The sequence below is a fragment of the Strix uralensis genome, chromosome 1 (assembly GCF_047716275.1).
Source record: "Strix uralensis isolate ZFMK-TIS-50842 chromosome 1, bStrUra1, whole genome shotgun sequence".
Classification (NCBI taxonomy): Eukaryota; Metazoa; Chordata; class Aves; order Strigiformes; family Strigidae; genus Strix; species Strix uralensis.
In genome coordinates this window covers 34,362,955-34,380,594 of record NC_133972.1, presented here as the reverse complement: position 1 = coordinate 34,380,594, position 17,640 = coordinate 34,362,955, and the positions used below count along the sequence as shown (strand labels likewise).

Below are 17,640 nucleotides of genomic sequence, written 5' to 3'. Positions count from 1 at the left end.
GACTATGCTTGCTTCCTTTAAGGGTGACAGCATACACCCCACCTTGAGCTTTGCATAAAGGAATAAGAAAGGTTCAAGGAAACACAAGAGGGTTTAGAAACTGAAGGCGAACCTAGGGCTCTGCTAACATAGTGGCATCAGGGTCTTCAAGAACTAGCTCTTCTCCATTGCTGTAAAGATCCGCGGCCCTCTTTTTCCCAAAACCCTGATATATACACATCAGCTAGAGATGCCTGAAGGTTAGGTATCTACATGTAACATTATAACATATAAGCATAGAATTGACAGTATAGCATTTCTGTCACACCTAACATATAGCATAAACATATGGTAGTGATTGGGAAGTACAATATACATAAGAAGAACATACGGTGGCTAGGCTTGCGTGGAGGCATACAGGCATATTTGAATGTTACTACTTTTTAATAAAATAAATACATTATATGGAAGGCTGTAAACAGCAGTGTTACCAGAGCTTTAAATAGCACTCTGGCAAAGACATTCACTAAAGTTTTGGACTCTATTTCCAAGGCACATTTAAGAGAAAAAGAGGAAGAGGTTAGTATAAGCACAACTACTGAGCATTGGAGCTAGCACCGGTGTTATTGATTTGGGTTTCTTCCGGTAATAAAAGCGTTAATATACACTTCCATCCCTCAGATATTATTTTATGGGCTGAAGTTTATGGCACTCCAGAATGATTTTTGTTTACCAAGCTTGTAACTTTGCCAATCAGCTTGTTAAAATAGGAAGAGGTTCTGTCTGCACGCAGGGCATTGATCCTGCCTGCACATGATTATGAGCTATTTTATTCCTGTTACACTTCAGCAGAGATAGGTCACTGTCTTATTAATCTAACAGCACCGTGCCAACAAAGTACTTGGGACAGGCCTCTGGCTTAAGGCCTGAGCTGCTTCGCACTGACATGATTTACTGGAGGGGGATTACCTAGGAAATGTGATAGATGCACAAGTGGTTCAGCCACCAGGAAAAAAATACCACTTCAGACCCATCCTGCAAGGCTGGGAAAGTTTTGCAGGGGGTGGTTTGTTCACTGAGTTGGCAACCCCTTTCCAAAAGCTTGAGGGGGTCAAATCAGAGAGGAAAAAATCCCCCTCCCTCCCTTGCCTGAAGTGAAGGTGGGCAGGGCTGCCCTCCTCCCCGCCAGATGCGTGGCCAGCCCAGGGGTACCCAGGGAGAGGGGGGAGCGTGTTTCATACCTGAACTGGAACTGCTGTTTTTCTGCTTTGTGTTTTGCCGAGACTCTTTCATCCACGGGAATATCTGTTTGGACATGGTGGGCGAGTTAAGAGCCGGGCTCTTGGTGGGGTTGGCCGGGGCAGGGTTGCTGCTGGCATTTTGAGATGGTGAGGCAGAGGATGGAGGTGGAGGTTGTGCCTGCTGGGCCGGAGGTGGTTGTGGTGGGGCCTGCGGGTCGGCGAGGCCAGGGGGCTGGAGAGGCTGGCTGGGGAGGGTCCTCATGCAACTCTCACTGATGTCATTGGCCTTGTGGTGGGACACGGAGCTGCCAGGAGACTGGAGGGAGCACGCGGGGCGGTGGTACTCAGTTTCCACAAGTGATGAAGATGGAGGATATTGCTGCTGACTCGCATTATAAGTGAAACCATTTGCTCCTTGGTAGGGGTAGGCACCATAGATTGCAGAGCTGTCGTAGTAGGTCGCTTTTTGCATTTCGTTGTTTCCCAATATTTATTTCGCAAACTGACAGGGTCTTGACACCCTTGGAGAATAACATTGGCACCCCTCTGTCACGTGGCGCTCTTCCTCCAATGGCCTCTCCGGGCAGACCTGGGGTGTGGGGAGAGCAGAGCAGGGTGAAGAAATGGTACAAATCCATCTTACTTTCAATAGCTAAGTGACATGAAAGCCATAAAAGAAAAAGTGGTCAGCAATATTTAGCAGCATGACTTGGCCTCAGGCACAGAGCATTTCGATATAAAAGCTGCTTGGATTTACTGGCAGCTACAAATATGTGCTTTGCTGTACCAGGATAGGGGCTTTCTAGGTTTTTTTCTTTCTTTCTTCTTAAGAAACAGAGTAGGGCACCATGCTGCAAGGGGGTTGACCGTTTATCACCGAGAGGCTGTTTTAATACCAGTCTCTGAGATAAGGGTGATCGAGGAATCAGTGATGCGAAGGGGCTGGGCTGTTCCTTCATTCCAGCTCTAGGATCAAACCCTCTCCTGTAATCGGCGAAATTTTATTTTTAGCCTTTCTCTCTAGGTTGCCGCTCTCCGTACAACTTCGATACATGAAGTATTTCGTACAACGAAACACATGAGATCGTTCCTGCCTACGTGTGGCGGGGGCAGGAGAGGGGTGGAAAGGTTTCCTACCCGGGGGTGTTTACCCACCCCGATCCCGAGTGACGGATTTTGGCTTGCCTGTGAGATGCTCGATAGGCAAATAAACAAAGGCAGCGCCTTCTCGCCTCCGTGCTCTCACAGCACCCCGAGCCGCCCAGGTCATGCACCCCGGCAGCTCCGGCTTCTGCCCGGGCGAGCCCCAGCCGCCACCCGCGGCCGCTCCCGCTCGGCCCCGCAGCGCGGCGGGGCCGCCCCACGCACCCCTCGCGCCCGCCTCCCACCCGCCAGCGGGGCTGGAGCCTCAGCGGTCCCCGGCGCCGCCGAAGCCCCTTCGGCGAGGCCAGCAGGGGCAGGTTGGGCGCTTTGGCGCTGTTGGTTTGGGGGGTTTTCAGCAGTTATTTTCAAGACACTAACTTTTCGTGGAATCAGCCAGATCCTACCTGTTAAAACATGATGGATTGGGGGAAAAAAACACACCAGGAACCTGAAAAACCAGCGTTCATCTCCATGACCACGGCTTGAACTTTCCTTCCAACTTAGCGATAATAGGTTCTGTCTTGGAAACTGCTATGTAATTTGATGTATGAGGGTCACTTGGCTGGGGAGAGGGTGGACACAAACCCAGAGAATGCTTCTCCTGCCCGGGCGAATCCCTTTCTCCACCCCTCCCCTTTTTGTCCCCCGTCCTTCTTTCTTTCTGGGATTTTGTTGTTTCCCAGATTAAAGTGTACTGCTCACCTGCCTGAAAATAACCAGTTAAACAATCGCCCGCATTAATGAGAGAGGAGACCTGTGCGTAATCTCCGATCTAGGGGCTCTTTCCACACGCGCTCACATTGTTCTCAGAAATTAAAGTGTGTTCCTCACCGTGCCCCTACCCCCTTGCTAACAAACAACCACGTCTTTTCGGATCAGAAGAACTCTCGTTTCTTTTGCCACTTTCCCTGTACTTAAGCAGCTGGATATTCCCTCCCCCCCCCCGCCCCCCGCAACATCTAACGAGGACAAATGCTTAGGGGCGAAAAGCCTTACACAACACATGCACCAAACGAGCTCATTCTACGCCTTTCAAGTTATACAAGTTCTTAGAAAACAGTATTCCCTTTGTTAGAGCGTAACAAAATGAAGGTAACACACCTACAGCAGGGCGGCAACCCTGTTATTGCACTAATCAAGCTTTTTGGATGTTATTAAGCTAATAAGCCAATGGAGATCTGAGGCGCGCACACAATTTCCACCTCCTCGCCTCTCCTTCCTGATGCTATCGAGGCCTGGTGTGATTTTTCTCAATTCCTTTGAAAGAGAGAATATAGACACCACTACCAGAGGAGAAGGAGGAAATAATGAGCCAGCAGTAATTTTACAAAGGCACCCGCCTTTCATGGTCGCGACATCAAATATTTCGCCTTCCCCGGGCCGCTTGGAAGTTTGCTGGCGCAGGCAGGACGGGCAGCGCTGAGCGAGGATGTGGGGTGCGCAGCTCCCGCGGCCGCCTGCCCGCAGACAATAGGCAACTGTAATCGGAAGGCAAAATATTATTGAAGCGTCAGCCGCCTTCCAGAGAGGAAAGGGAAAAAAGGAAAAAAAAGGGGGGAAAAAAACAGCTCCCGCCTTTGGCTTCGCCAAGTTAATCACTTCCTACAAAGTTATAGAGAAACGAGGGTAACCTGAGGAGTGCCCGGCCATTCCTGGCGAAAGCGGGAATAGAGGCATTAAGAGCGACAACGATCACGATAATAACAGCTCCCTAACGGGGGGGGGGGGGCGGGGAGAGGTTTGCCACCCCAGCCGGTGCCTGGGATGGGAAAAGCTCTCCTCTCTCCCTCGGAGACAAAAGGCCAGGTCTCACAAACACGGATGGGCCCCCAATATTTCCAGCGCCCATTTAATCGGCTCCATCTCCATTTGCGCAATACACCTCTATGCCCTTTATCAACTTCTCTCCCCCCACCCAGACAGCCCGGAGACAGCAGATGAAACCTGCTTGGGTGACGCGAGTCCCCCCCGTTTCCCCCACTCCCCACTTCAGCTCTCCTCTACTGTCTCCTTCCCTCCGCTCTCCCCCCCACCAAACACACCAGATCTTTGCCCTGTAACTTTCAGCCGAGCCCCAAAGTCTGACTCTAGGACGAAAAAGCAGGCAGCCCCCCTGAAAGATTTCCTGAAAGATAAAGACAAAGTTGAGAGAAGGTTGGGGGGGGGGGGGGGGGGGGGAAGAGAGGAGAGAGAGCTGCCTGAACACGAAGTGTAAGGGTATCAGTCACTGCCTGGAAGGAAGCCCCAGCTTGTGAACTCTTCTTGAACCGACATTTAAGTCTACGGTCATAAATCACTGGGACATAAACTCCGCCATTCACGACTGATAGCAGCGTATTTGTGGCCTGCTTACCTTAACTTCTGACGACTGAGGCGGAAGCCAGCATGCTCTCTCTCTCCTTTTTTTTTTTTTTTTTTTTGGAGGCGACACAACCCAGGGAGCAGGAGCTGCCTGCCCCTGCCCGGTCCCTGCGGCCGCGAGGTGGGCACCGGCTCAGCTCCTCCGCACCCGGCACCCCCCGGCCGGGAGGGGCGAGCCCTGCCCCGCAGGGGATGGGGACGGTCGCTCCGGACACCCGCCTCTCCCGCTCCCCTCCCGCTTCAGGCTGCCCACCCTGCCCCGAGCCGGTCCCCGGCGCGCCGGGCTCCCCCTGTGCGGGGCACGGAGGACGGGGATGTTTCCCAGGGCTGCTCTGGGAAGGGAAAGAGAGAGAGGAAAGGAGAAAGGGGGGTGGGGGGGAGTGGAGGGGGAAAAAAAAAAAAAAAAAAAGAAGGAAAAATAAAAAAAAAAAAAAGGAAGGAAGAAAGAAAGGCGGCCGCCTGGGGAAGCCTGGGGCAGGGTGGGGGCTGGGGAGGGAGCGGAGGAGCGCGGCAGTGAAGGAGTGCGGCCCCCCCCGTACCCGGGCGTCACCAAAGTCCAGGAAAATTATGCTAATGAAGACAAACGGCGCTCACAAAGGGTCTCTCTCACCAGCCTCCGGGGGTGCTGCTGGGGGGGCCTTGGGTTTGTCCCTCTTACCGGTGGGCTTGGGGGGCGGCTGCGGAATAGCCCCTCTGCCGCTCCCCGCCGCCGGGAGCCCCTCAAAGCCCCGGGCTGAGTCCCGGGGAGGGGAGCAAAGCCCGAAGAGCCGGGGCTGGGTCCGGAGAGCCAACCGAAGCCCACCAGGATCCCCGCTCTGGGCAATGCTTTCAGAGCCACACTGGAAATCATTAGAGTTACTAATTATTAACTCATGCATGCGTGAGCGCACACACACACAGATGTACACACAGACACCCCCCCCTCCGCCCCCCAAATATTCCCAGCGCCCGGGACGAGCACAGAGGCGCTCCCACATACACACATGTGCTGCACAGGCGGGTCGGGGTGCCCGCAGCCCCCCGTGGGGACGCGTGGGAGGCAGCCCCGCGTGGACGCGGGCCCGGCGCCGCGCAGCTCGCCTTCGCCTCCCCCCCTCGGCCGTACCGGGGAAGGCACTCGCCTCTTTCACCAGCGCCCCGAGTTTGGGGGGGGGGGGGAGTGTCCCCCCCTTTCCCCGCAATAGAAACACAGCAGCCACCGTGCAAACGAGAACTTAAATAAAGTTGCAGTCCCTGCTCCCCTGGCAGACGGTGGCTCGGCTATGGGCTCCGAATAATGCCTAGGTGTAAATTTGACGTTACTTCGTTAATTAAGGCATTAAAAATATAACTAGTCCGTTTAAAGCACGGGGGAGCCCGGCGTCATCTTAAAGCACAAACAAAGCGAGGGGGAAGCGAGAAATAAAAAGCACTATAAGGCTGGGGTGGCCTCTTACGCATACCAATGGTTTTTGTCATTTATGGCTATGCAAGATTTATGACTTCATGCACCAAAGCTGTAAACAGAGCACTAAAACAGAAAACACTTGCTCCTTATGGCATAAGTGAGAAGGCACCACATGAAAGGGGAAGCGGGCAGCGTAGGAGGAGAGAAGAGGCAAAAATCCCGCGTATGCGTTTTGCTTCAAACAATCCCTTGAATGTTGCATCGGAAGAAAAAAAGTCTTTTTAGTCAATAATCAACCCCACACTTTCTTCTGAAACTGCTGAGTTGCCGTTCGCCCTCTTGCCCGACCAAATAGCGAGAGGCAGCGCTGCGCCCCGACGGAGCCCCCCGGACCGGAGCGGAGGATTTGGCAAGCGAGAGAGAGCTGGGGACTGCGGAAACCTGCGGCCGCCGGGCAGCCTGCCTCTTCGGGGAGCCCTGCCGAAAACCGGGGCGATCCCTTCCTGGGAGCGCGCTTAAACTTTGGAGCGATCTCCGGCGGAATATTCTGACTCCATGTCTGTATTTAAGAGCTGGGACGGGGAGCGGGGGGAGGGGGTCTTTTTAAAACTGAAGGGATTTGCGAGGGACTTTAATCGTGAGAACCGAAGTGGTTCATAGGAATACTCAAGTGTTTCCTCCATTCGTCTTGCTGCCTGCAAAGAGTATTTTGCGAGATTTCGCCTATTAGTCCCCTTTCCCCACGCCCCCTTCTCTCCCCAAAGAGGTAATTTTAAACATGAGAAGATGATTTTTTTTTTTTAATGTCTCCTATGATGTCGGGATAAGTGTCCCAACGCACAGATCCCCGCTGCTTTTATCTGTCTTTCCCTCCCAGAGGCCGAATATTTTCTTTCTGCTCCATTCCTCGGAGAGCGATAGGGCTCAGCTCGGGGAGGGACCGGCAGCATTTGGGGCTGATTCCCGGGTCAGAAATGAGCTGCCTTTTCTTCCCGAAGGTTCCCACTCGGCGGGACTCAGTCCCTTTCATGGAATTACTCTTCGTTTCCGAGTAAAATAATGCCTGTAGAGCGCTTTGTCCTTGGATGCACTGAAATGGAAGCAGGCAGCACCATAATTCAGGCTGATTTGGGGGGGATCTCTTAGGGATAAAATAGCAAGGTGGGGAGTTGCTGGAGAAGGGGGACCAATTCTGGAAGTGGTGCCTGTTCAAGTCGTTAGAGAGTTAGGAGGGGATATTAGCTACCTTAGAGAAGAACTGGACTATCGAAGCAAGCCGTGCTTAATCTGAATTACTGTTTATATTCTCTAACACTAAAGAACGGCAACGGACTCTGCTATTTGCTCAGCAGGCTGAGGTTATTTACACAACTCGCCGAAATCCCCCTCTCCTCCAAAACTCTTCTTGCTTTCTTTTGCTCTAGAGCTGGACTGTGTTATTTATGAGTGTTCTAACTGGGTCAATATGCATCCGAACTGGGTCATAAATCAGAGGAAACGCTGCCAAGTAATTGAGCTGCAATTAAAGCTTGCACTTTATTTTTGAGGCGCGTTTTGGCTCATTTCAAAAGACGGCAAAGCCAACCTTGGCTTTTAGACACACAGCTGGGTGCGAAAGAGCTCTCCTCCCCTGGCCGAAGAGAGAGAAACGCCGGGTCTAAGAAAGGACAACGTGCTTCAGTATGGCGAGAAGGGGAAATAGCATTTATTTGGGTCAGTTCTGCTCTGAGAGCGGCTTAAAGAGCAGGAAAGCGAGAAACCAGTCCCAACATCTCCGCCCTGCAGGTCTCTGCAGAACGGCCGCGAATAGCTCCGAGTGGAAATAACCTCGTTTATTTGTTTTCAGCGGAGTTTTTATCATCGTTCGCTTTTCTTCCTTTCTCCCTCCCTCCCCCCCTCCCTTTCTGACCCCTTAGAAGATGAGTAATTGCAGGCACCCGGTAACTGGGCACAAAATGGTACAGCAGGAATAGGCGAGAGGCACAGAGGACACTGGAGGAAAGCGAGCCCCAGCGCTCCGACCTTTCCCAGAGCCGGGACACACCGGGGAAATGTCGTTTTATAGGGCATTTTGGCCTCCTTGGACAGCCAAGTAATCTTTCATTTTCGTCGTTTAAAGTGCATTTTTTTGTATCTAGCTACGCACACAGATTTATAACTATATGCAAATACTTACATATTTATACGTACGGATATATCTGTATTTATGTAAACGACGATATGCATACGAATTTAGGACTAGTATAGGTTTTCCTAGAAGATAATTCCCACTCCTCTCCTTTTTATCATCGCCTTCCAGATCCCCATTCAGAGCGACAGGAAAAAAACCCACATTTCTAAGGCTGATTTACTGATAGAAGCCGTGGCTGGCTCTTGATTCAGCTCCTTCTCACAGAGGAGAAATAAAGAAAAGAGCCCCTCGGCTCATTTGGGAAGGGGAAGCTTTGCCACAGAGCTGAGCGCCCATGCAGCCCTCCGCGCACGGTAAACAAAGTACCACTAAAGCATCATAAATAAAATGGCAGCACGATCGCACGCTCATCGATTTACGGAGCGGCAGCGGCCGAACAAACACCCATAAAACAACAACCGCCGCCGCCGCCGCACACTCGAGCACGACCCCGACCGAGGAGCATCCCCCCCCCCCTCCTCCCCCTCATCGTTTTCTCCGACTTCCCCAAATACATAAATAAATAAACACACAAGCACACAAATAAAATAAAATAATAAAATAAAATTAAGGGGGGGGGGGGGGGGGGGAATCCGAACACGACAGTAAAAGACGCTTCCCATCTCCAGCCGATCATAAATAACGATAAGATGGCAATGGAGGGGCTGGAGCTGAGGCAGCTGGCCATCAACAGCAGTGTGGGATCTCTATGGAGAAAAATAAATAAAGAAGCAAACTCTCCCTGCTCTGCTCGCTGCGAGGGGAGAGTTGAATATTTACCGCAGCAAATTGAAACAAAGGGGGAAGCAGCCTGGCTCCGGGTGCACACACACACCCGCACGCACACACACGCACTCACTCCAGCCTCTGCTACTGACCTTTGCCTGGAACAGCAATAACTCACCACATAAATGAACAATCAACGGAAATACCTTAAAATAAAATCCATCCTTTCTAACGAAGCATTTCGTCCTCTCGGCTCGACAATAACCTTTCCATAAGGAATGAAAGCTGTCAGCGAAATGGCCAGCTCTTGCGGGGACGGTGATGGGGGCAGGAGGGAAAAAAAAAAAAAATAATAGAAAGCAGTGCTTGCGCTGAACAGAAACTGGAAAAGCGTAATCGCAGACGGAGCCAGACCGGGTCTCCACTCCAAATGCCACAATAATGCGCTGTATTATGTGCTCACGTGGTCATACGTCAACTTAAATCCTTTTATTTGAAATAGGGAATCATTGAAGGAACAGGGTTTCTTCGCGCTAGCCTTTCGTTTTTAAAGCCTTAACCCAATATGTTAAAGAAGAGTTTTAAGGGAGGGGGAAAAAAAAAAAAATCCACGCGATGGAGATGACGGGGGGGAAGATTGGTTTGATTCTTTTTCCTCCCACACCAATATTTCCTTACACAAAGCCCATTGGAAGGTAAAAGGAATTCTCATAATATGGGATTACACTGCACTTTGATACTTAGTCTAATTAACTGGCATTTACTCCCCAGGCCCGCCACGCTGCTCAACGTCGCATGTCCTCTGCAACCCCCGAAGAAAGCCCAAATCTTAATACTATTATTTCCAGCCCCCTTCTAAATGGGACGATTACCAGCCTTCCCCCCACCCCCAGCCGCCTCTACCCTGCCATTGTACGGGGCTTGCTCAACTCCCACACGCTACATCAGGGCTCCTGTAGAAACTAAAAAGACCTATAATTACCTGACAAAGGCAAAAAAGAGTCTCTTCTAAGAGGCTAGTTGATTTTTGTCCTTGTAACACACTATGAAGAATACACCTTCCTTCACTGGCGTGGCTCTGAATTTTGCAAAACCTTTTGGGACCTTGCTGTTAAACCTGTGCTTACGCATTTCCTATACAGCTAGTTTGAGTGATGCACAAAATTATAGGTTTCTAACGATGAAAAAAAAAATGGGGAGGGGGAGCTCTGCCTAAAGGCGAAAAAAAAAATAAAGAAAAAAAAAAAAAGAGCAATGTTGTATGCAGCCCCCGAGCCAGGCAGCTTCGCCTGTGTGCGAACACACCACATCTTCCCTGTAAGATTGTTTAACTTGTGCTATTGACACAATAAGCTAAACAAACAAAAGAAACCCCCAACTCACATAACTTTTCTGGAAGGAGTCAAAGAAAAGCAGATAGTTCACGCTTTTAACGTGTTCCTGGTCCAGTTGTGTGACTCCAGCATTTTGCATCCTGATGTGTATACACCCTTGCCTAAATCTTTCCACCATCCCCCACGAGCTCAAAGAAAACTTTCAGCTAACTGCATAGCCCCTCTTACTGTTTCACCTGCACTTCACTGAAGCGAATAAAAGGGGATTTCTTTTTAAAGGTGATATCCAGTGTTATGGGCAAGCCTTATACACTCTCGCTTGGATGGCAGAAGTGGGCCACTGGAACTTAAACCCACCAGTAACAGTGTATAGCAGTGGACATTGCAGTGAAGTCAGCGTGACATTACAACAGAGGAAGAATTTGCAATTTTTCATATAGAAGTGACTAAGCTAGTAGCAAGGCATACATATATTATCCCTCACTAAGGGCTGGAATAAAAACTCTATACCTTTGAAAAAGAGAGAGCGTTAGCCACGCACGAGGTGCCCAAGTCTGTAACTCTCAGCAGGACTGGTAACTCCTCAGCTCTGGTGCTTAACGTAAACCAAGGCTGATATTTACTCGAGAAGGCTCTTTTAAATACGGTGCGTTTAGATCCCGTAAAAGAAACACACAGAGAAGTTATTCAGCAACAATGAAACTGAAATTAATGGGGAATGGAGAAGATGTTGAAAAAAGCAGAGCAAGACTTTCTCGGGGCTGTTGTAAAAAGTTATCGACTGCTTTGCGTCAAAAGCAGAAAGATGGCTTTAGAAGTTACAGTCCTGAGCAAATAGAAACTACTAAAGCAATAAATCACAATCATAAGTCAGCTTAAATGCCTTAACGCTAGGTATGGCTATTGGCTTCAAAACCCTGTTTCTATGAACGTCTTTATTAGTATTAATGGTCAAGTTAATCCTAAAACTACTGTTTAACAATTAACTTCGTGTATGTAGTGGGGAAACTAATTCATTCTTAAGAAAAGTAACTTCTTGACGTGTGAATACCTTCCACAGGGTGTGCTTTGGGCGGGCGGAAGGGGAAGTCTGCCTAACTTTATACTGTCCTGGATCGCAGCTGAAAATTATAGCCTTCCGCCGAATTTGGAGAAAGCTTTCTTTGGTCTAGTATCGTGATTCCGAGTTTTCAAATACAAATTCAAATAATCTCGCGAGTCGCAGACTCTAGATTTCCTCCGCCACCCCATATATTGCTTTGTTCCTGTTTCTGGACGTTCAACATTGTGTTTTATTACCTCGATGATTTGGAGACCTGAAACCCGGTTTCTAGCAGAAAAATGTGGAATTTATCAGTAGGTCTGCTACTGATTTTTCTGCGCTTGATACACATGGCTTTGAGCTGAGCTGAAATTCCAGGCTCGGTAACAACAAACAGATCTGAGTTCATAACGTGCCTTCATTAAGAGAGACCCTTTGTGCCAGCTCTGGCATTGATAGCCACTCTTAGCACTTACGCTATTTAAAGTTACCTTCAATATAATTAGATTTAGAATTTTTACTGTCTTTCAAGTTTGCTTTTATACCAGTTGTTAAGAGGTAAGCCTATCACTCCCATGTGGAGACGAAATGGGAATCACGGTACGATCTAAGCATTTATTTCCTCACTTCCTCGAAAGATTTGAAATCTGCTGGGGCGCAGAGTTGTTTACCTACATCTGTGCGTCTGATAGAGATAAAGTTGGTCTTTGATCATTTCCAAACAGATAAAAAGAATGGAGCTATCGACTGTGCCCTTGTGGGAGAAGTTCTGCTCAGACTCAGCTGAGTCTGCCAGTGTTGGGTCAGTTCAGCAATCCCAAATATCTCTGCACGCAGTGCTGTGGGTACCTGCCACTCGAGGAAGGTTCCTTCGTACCGCGTTTTCGCTTTTAATTTCCTAACACAAGAGTGAATAGACATTCGCAGCGACTTTTTGTAGTTAAGATTTAAGCAGCCCATTAAGTCAACACAAAGAGCCCTTGTAGTCCTGTAATTTATGGCCGTTTTTAAAAGGTAGTAAAATATACTAATTGTACAGCAGCGTCCAAAAATAAGCAGGTAAATCTACAAGGAATTTGAGCTAATTCTCTGTAATCCTCCCCTCTCGGCGGCCGGCGTAAGAAAATGGTCACTATGAGAAGCACTGCATTTCTCCTGCCAAAGGACCCAGCGCATCAAGGACTCCAGCAACTCCGAACCACCAAACACCGACCTCCGCCCCGTGCAAAGCAGGCCAGGACGGACAAATACCCGAAACTTATTCGCGATCCGTTCTGGTGCATGCACTCGGACAAAAATCAGGTTTTCTAACATCCCCACATGCACTCCACGTTTGCAGGACCGGCTGCGGAACTCCTCGAGGAGGAGGCAAACAGACAAGCCGCGATAAGCCATTCAACACCGACATGGCTCCAGCCCGCTCTCCCTCGCTTACGCCTTTGATTTGGGAAGGAGCTAAGAATGGACAAAGAAATTCTCAACCTCTTTCGCTCTTCAAATGTCTTTGCATCCTTCCTGTCCCCTCGCCTTTATAAGGATGGCGATCACTCAGGTCCCGTACATTCTTTGTCTGCCCAGACACGCGCCTTCACTACCCACGGAAGATGAATAGAGCCAAGCCAGGGGAAAAAAAAAAAAAAATCCAGCTAGGTTAAATATTTATCACAACAGCAACACCACCAACAAACTCTCATTCCAGCAGGCTTGTTCTGCATGCAGGTACGGGGCAAATGGCTCGCTTGCAGCTGCGATCGGCGCAAAACCCGCGGCCGGCAGCGCGGCCGCTTCCCGGCTCTTACCTCCTCCAGCTGCGCGGAGTTGGGCTGGAGCGCTCCCGCCTTCCGCCGCCCCCGCCGAGCGGGTTTTTTTCGGGGCTCCCTGCAAACAAGCAACAAACAGTGCCTTACCGGGGAGCGCAGGGGGAGGTATTTTGCTCCTTCATAGGCAATACATGGTTTGCCGGGTGCGCGGGGAGAGGGCAGGGATGGAGCGGGAGCTGGCTCCCTGCGCGGAGCGTGGGTTCCCACCCGGGTGAAGAGCACGGGGAGCCGAGAAATAAAAGCGTGTGGTTGTGTGGTTGGTTTGGTTGGGGTTGTTGTTTTTTTTTTTTTTCCGCTTCCCATAGACAGCTATGCCTTCTGTCTCCAAGTGTTTGGAAATATTGTCATTCCAAACTCTTGTTACATGAATGTCTGCTTTATTTTCCTCTGGGAAACCTTTGTTTAGGATCATTTAATCAAGAACAGACATTAAACACAAGTCGTGGTGTTCATCTCTGCTGAATAAAACGCGGAAAGGGTTCCAGTTTAAATGCGGGGCGTATTGTGGTTGGTCTTTTATTCAAACAGTTAGCCGGGGCCCGATTCTGCCACCACTAGCGCAATAAGAGACTAACAATTGACCTCACTGAAGCGGGATCGGGCCCAAAGCCCGATTTTTTTTTTTTTTTTTTTTTTTAAACACACACTGCAAGCCATTGAAGGAGGGAAAAAAACTGGACGGCTTCTCTTCCCCTAAAATAAACAATATTGCACAATCCAAAAAGACAATAGCCAGATTATTCGCATGCCACTTACTGAATCACGTTTACATATGAATTTGTCAGATATAATAATGTACCCCCCGTATTCATTCTCGCTAATAAAAGCCATCTAACGCATCTTAAAATTGTCAGTAAATGTAAATGCTAATAATTGAATAACGCAGTTCTTGCGGAAGGGTGTCATCTAAGCCTTGGAAATATTAAGTCTGTCTTGGGAGAACTTTTCGAGCAGAGGCTTTGCTTTGGTAATTTAGTAGTTCCATAATTACGCTAATAATTTTAAATTTGGTGTTGAACTCCAGTCTACATAAAATCATGCAATAATAGCCTACTAAGCTGTTTATTGCCGTCTCATAAATTTGAGAGCGCTGTTAAAATCTCCTGGCAAACACAAAAGAAATTGGAAAGTTCAATCTGCAATCGCAGAGCCCGGGCGCTGCTGCCTGGGGTTATTCTTAGCTCTACCTTTTGCTCCGCTCGGCTTCGGCACTGGGGGAACCCCCTGGCATTTTAGGCTCAAACTCATACCTTAGCCGTTTTGATCCCTAATCAATAGTCATGTTACAAACGGCAATAATCATCGATCAAGCGTGTCGTGACTGGTTGCCCCACTCGTGTTAAATATGGAGCATGTATCTGAAAATGGTGCCAGCTACTTTCTGTTATTTATTTTGGAGCTATTAAGTCACGCCACCATATTTTACACTGCCACAGTCCTTTAAACTATGCTGCTTCTTGAAAGAGTTGCTAAGTAGCAATAAAGCACTTTACAAACGCTATGACATTTTTTTTTTAATTTGTTGTTATCCCAAACTCTAATATTCATTGCGGCACTTTAAGTTCGTACATAAATCGTTCAGACTAATGAGTCATAGAGAAATTCGCCCATGACTTTTCCTTTACAACGCTCACTGCCTTTCCATTGCTTTTTTGGCCCTGCATTAGGAGCCGGTGATTTATTAACGCCAGGAAAATTGAACAAAGCAGGTCCTCCTGCACTGTGGCACCCAGCCTTCCACAGTGTGAATTAGAACATTATCGAATGTGTTTGCCTCGGTAACACTTAATCACCAAAAGCCGTAATGTGACCACAAGGCAGCTAAAACAAAGATTTAACATTTCTAAATATTAAACTTGTTAAGCAAATGCTCAGAAGACAAAGCAAGCACAAACAATTAAAGTCATCAAGCTAGAAATACACACTACCTACTTACCAACACAGACCCTACTGCTTGCTTAAGAAGTTTAGAATCTTTCAAGATAAATCAGGTGGGCTTTTTTTGAAGGGAAGAAAAAAAAGAAAGAAAGAAAAACAAACTCCAGTAATAAGGAGTTGAGTTTCACTTCTGAGAGAATCACTCCTAGTGAGGACTGACGGCCACGGATCCATTCCTGACTATCTGCATTAATTATTTAATGAGTCACGTGACCCTAAAGATTAAAATTTCAATATCTCTCCCAGAACAGACGCAACACCTTTATCTGCGAGCGCAGGGATCCTCGCATTTGGGTCCCCTAATCTCTGCTGGCTTTGACAGCTCCTCAGTTTCTAGGGAGAGTGCTTGGGCATTAATTACACGGTGCTGTCCCGCTCTGTACAGCGAGATGGGGCAGCTTTACACCCCCCACCCCATCCCCAAATTAGCCACTTGAACTCAGATCCTTATTGTCTGCAGCGGGGAGGGGGTGTCTGAGCGCTGCTGGCAGGGGGACAGGGGAGCATCAGGGGCGGCATTCCCCGGGCTGCCCTCCGTGGGTTGGTACCGCCTGTCCGCGGGCCCGGGCGGAGCCGGGAAGGCTGCCCGGGGCTGAGGGGAGGCGGCCGCGGAGCTTCCCCTGCCCACGCGGGGAGCCCCGACCCCACCGGGACCCGCGTGGGCTGGGCTTGGGGAGACATAGAGGGTCCCACCCCGTCGTGGCCCGACCAGGCCGTGAGGCTCCGGTCCCAGCAAGAGCCTCCGCCTCCCCGGGGCCGCGACGTGCGGGGGCCCCCGGGGCCGCGCCGGCTCCAGCGGGGGTGTGGGAACGGCGGGCGGGCCCGGGATCGGGCCGCAGTTCTGGGCGGGGGGGGGGGACCGGGGGGGCTGGAGTTTCATGTCTGTCAAAATCTCTGCCTGTGTGAGGGCTCCCCCCACCCCTTCCTCGTTTACAAACACGGGGCAAGAAGGCCACGGGACGGCAAGCACCCTGAAGGAAAAAAAAAAAAAAAAAAAAAAAAAACCAAACAGTCCCAGCACTGGATAGTCCTCCAATACAGGATGGCTCCAGTTATTAAATACCACAAGGCGTTTGTCACAGCTGAGTTCCCCGTGTAATAAAACACCAGATATAGCAAGAGCTTGCAGGAGAAACGAGGAGGGGGATCTTGGCAAAGGAACATATTTCTTGGTGGGTGGAGGGGAGGTGGGTACCGGGGTTAACGGCGTGGCGTTCCCTGCGGCCAGCAAATTGACTCCGAGGTGATTTGGTCTTTCTTTGAAATATTGACAAACTTCCACTTCCAGCGTTCTGGGCCGCGCTCGCCTTTGTGGCCAGAGCAGATAAATCCGTGTGTGAGAGACACGGGGAGAGCGGGAGAGAGGAGGGGGGGGAAGAGACATTTAGGTCCAAGTGCCGGATTAAAAAGAATACTGTCTTTAAAGGTCAAGGGTTTGAAGGGTCAGTCTGCTCCTCTAAAAAAAACAATTAATGGGATAGAAAATTTGTCCTCTCGGTGAACTCCCGGTTGCCTTAGCAAAGGGAGCACAATGCGAGAATTTAAACTGGACGATGTAATTTTCGAAGTTATTGTAAAGACGGGCGGTATCGGACGGGGAGCAGAGGGCTCCCAGCCTCAGAGCAGCGTCCCGCTCCCAGCACAGGCAGAGGGGGAAAGGGGGAAAAAGGAAAATTTACCTTAAACGACGATAATCTGCCATGGGGTATTTTGCAGTCCGCGGTTCAATCTCCAACAAGAGAGTGTACATTTTTTTAGCAGACAGCCAAGATGCTGTGTCTTTACACATGACCACTTTTTTTTTTTTTTTTTTCCAGGAAAATCCTTTGCGTCTTCACAGACTTTTCCAAGAGAATGCCTTTCAGAACCGCTGTTGAATTACAAAGAAGTATTTATTGTAGGAGGTGATTAATGATTCTCGCTAAAATTGCTATTTGCAGCGTGATTTCATTTCTCTTTACAATGGGAGCAAACCAGGTTTATACGCAGAGGCTGCACACTAAAGAAATCCTGCATTGCCAGTTAATACGTTTCAGCTGGAATTTTGCTCTGTCGTGCTAATTTTGGCTCTAAATTTATTGAGGGATTCTGAAGCAATAAACAAAACGAAGAGTTACGCGCTTGCGGATAGTAGTTACCTCACTTACAGCCATATTTTTCTCCCTTGATAAGGAGGCAGCTGGCAGTTCAGGATTCAGTAAACAGCAATATGTGAGTGGAAGCGTGTTTTTCAGGCCTGCTCCTTGGTCAGGTTTGGAGACAGCAGTGTTTGCTGTGGGTATTTACAGCTGCCACCTCCCTGATGCTGACCGCGCTCTGCCAGTGGCACAATACACTTTCCTCCGGGAGGGTCTGGTCTGTGTTGGGTGGCCGGGTAGGGGTGCTGGCAGCACCCTTAGGGCCTGGGGCTACCTCACCCAGAGGGTGATGATGCACCCGGTCCTGGTGGCCTCACTCACATGAAGAGAAGCACTGATTCAAAAAATCCTTCTCAGATAT

The 17,640-nt window shown here is 49.4% G+C and overlaps 1 protein-coding gene across 6 annotated transcripts in view; it reads right to left on the bottom strand.

The window, feature by feature from the left end:
* Nucleotides 1-17,640, bottom strand: part of HOXA3 (homeobox A3) — a 47,497-nt gene that overhangs the window by 1,889 nt on the left and 27,968 nt on the right. For 3 of the 6 annotated variants that reach the window (XM_074862149.1, XM_074862129.1, XM_074862157.1), the window contains 3 exons: nucleotides 16,821-17,011; nucleotides 13,183-13,261; nucleotides 1,221-1,809 (listed from right to left, as the gene is read on the bottom strand). In XM_074862149.1, the coding sequence (XP_074718250.1) occupies nucleotides 1,221-1,692 (472 nt within the window). In that variant the 5' untranslated portion in view covers nucleotides 1,693-1,809; nucleotides 13,183-13,261; nucleotides 16,821-17,011. The remainder of the gene's footprint in view (nucleotides 1-1,220; nucleotides 1,810-13,182; nucleotides 13,262-16,820; nucleotides 17,012-17,640) is intronic. The other 3 variants (XM_074862138.1, XM_074862167.1, XM_074862177.1) reach the window with 3 other exon arrangements.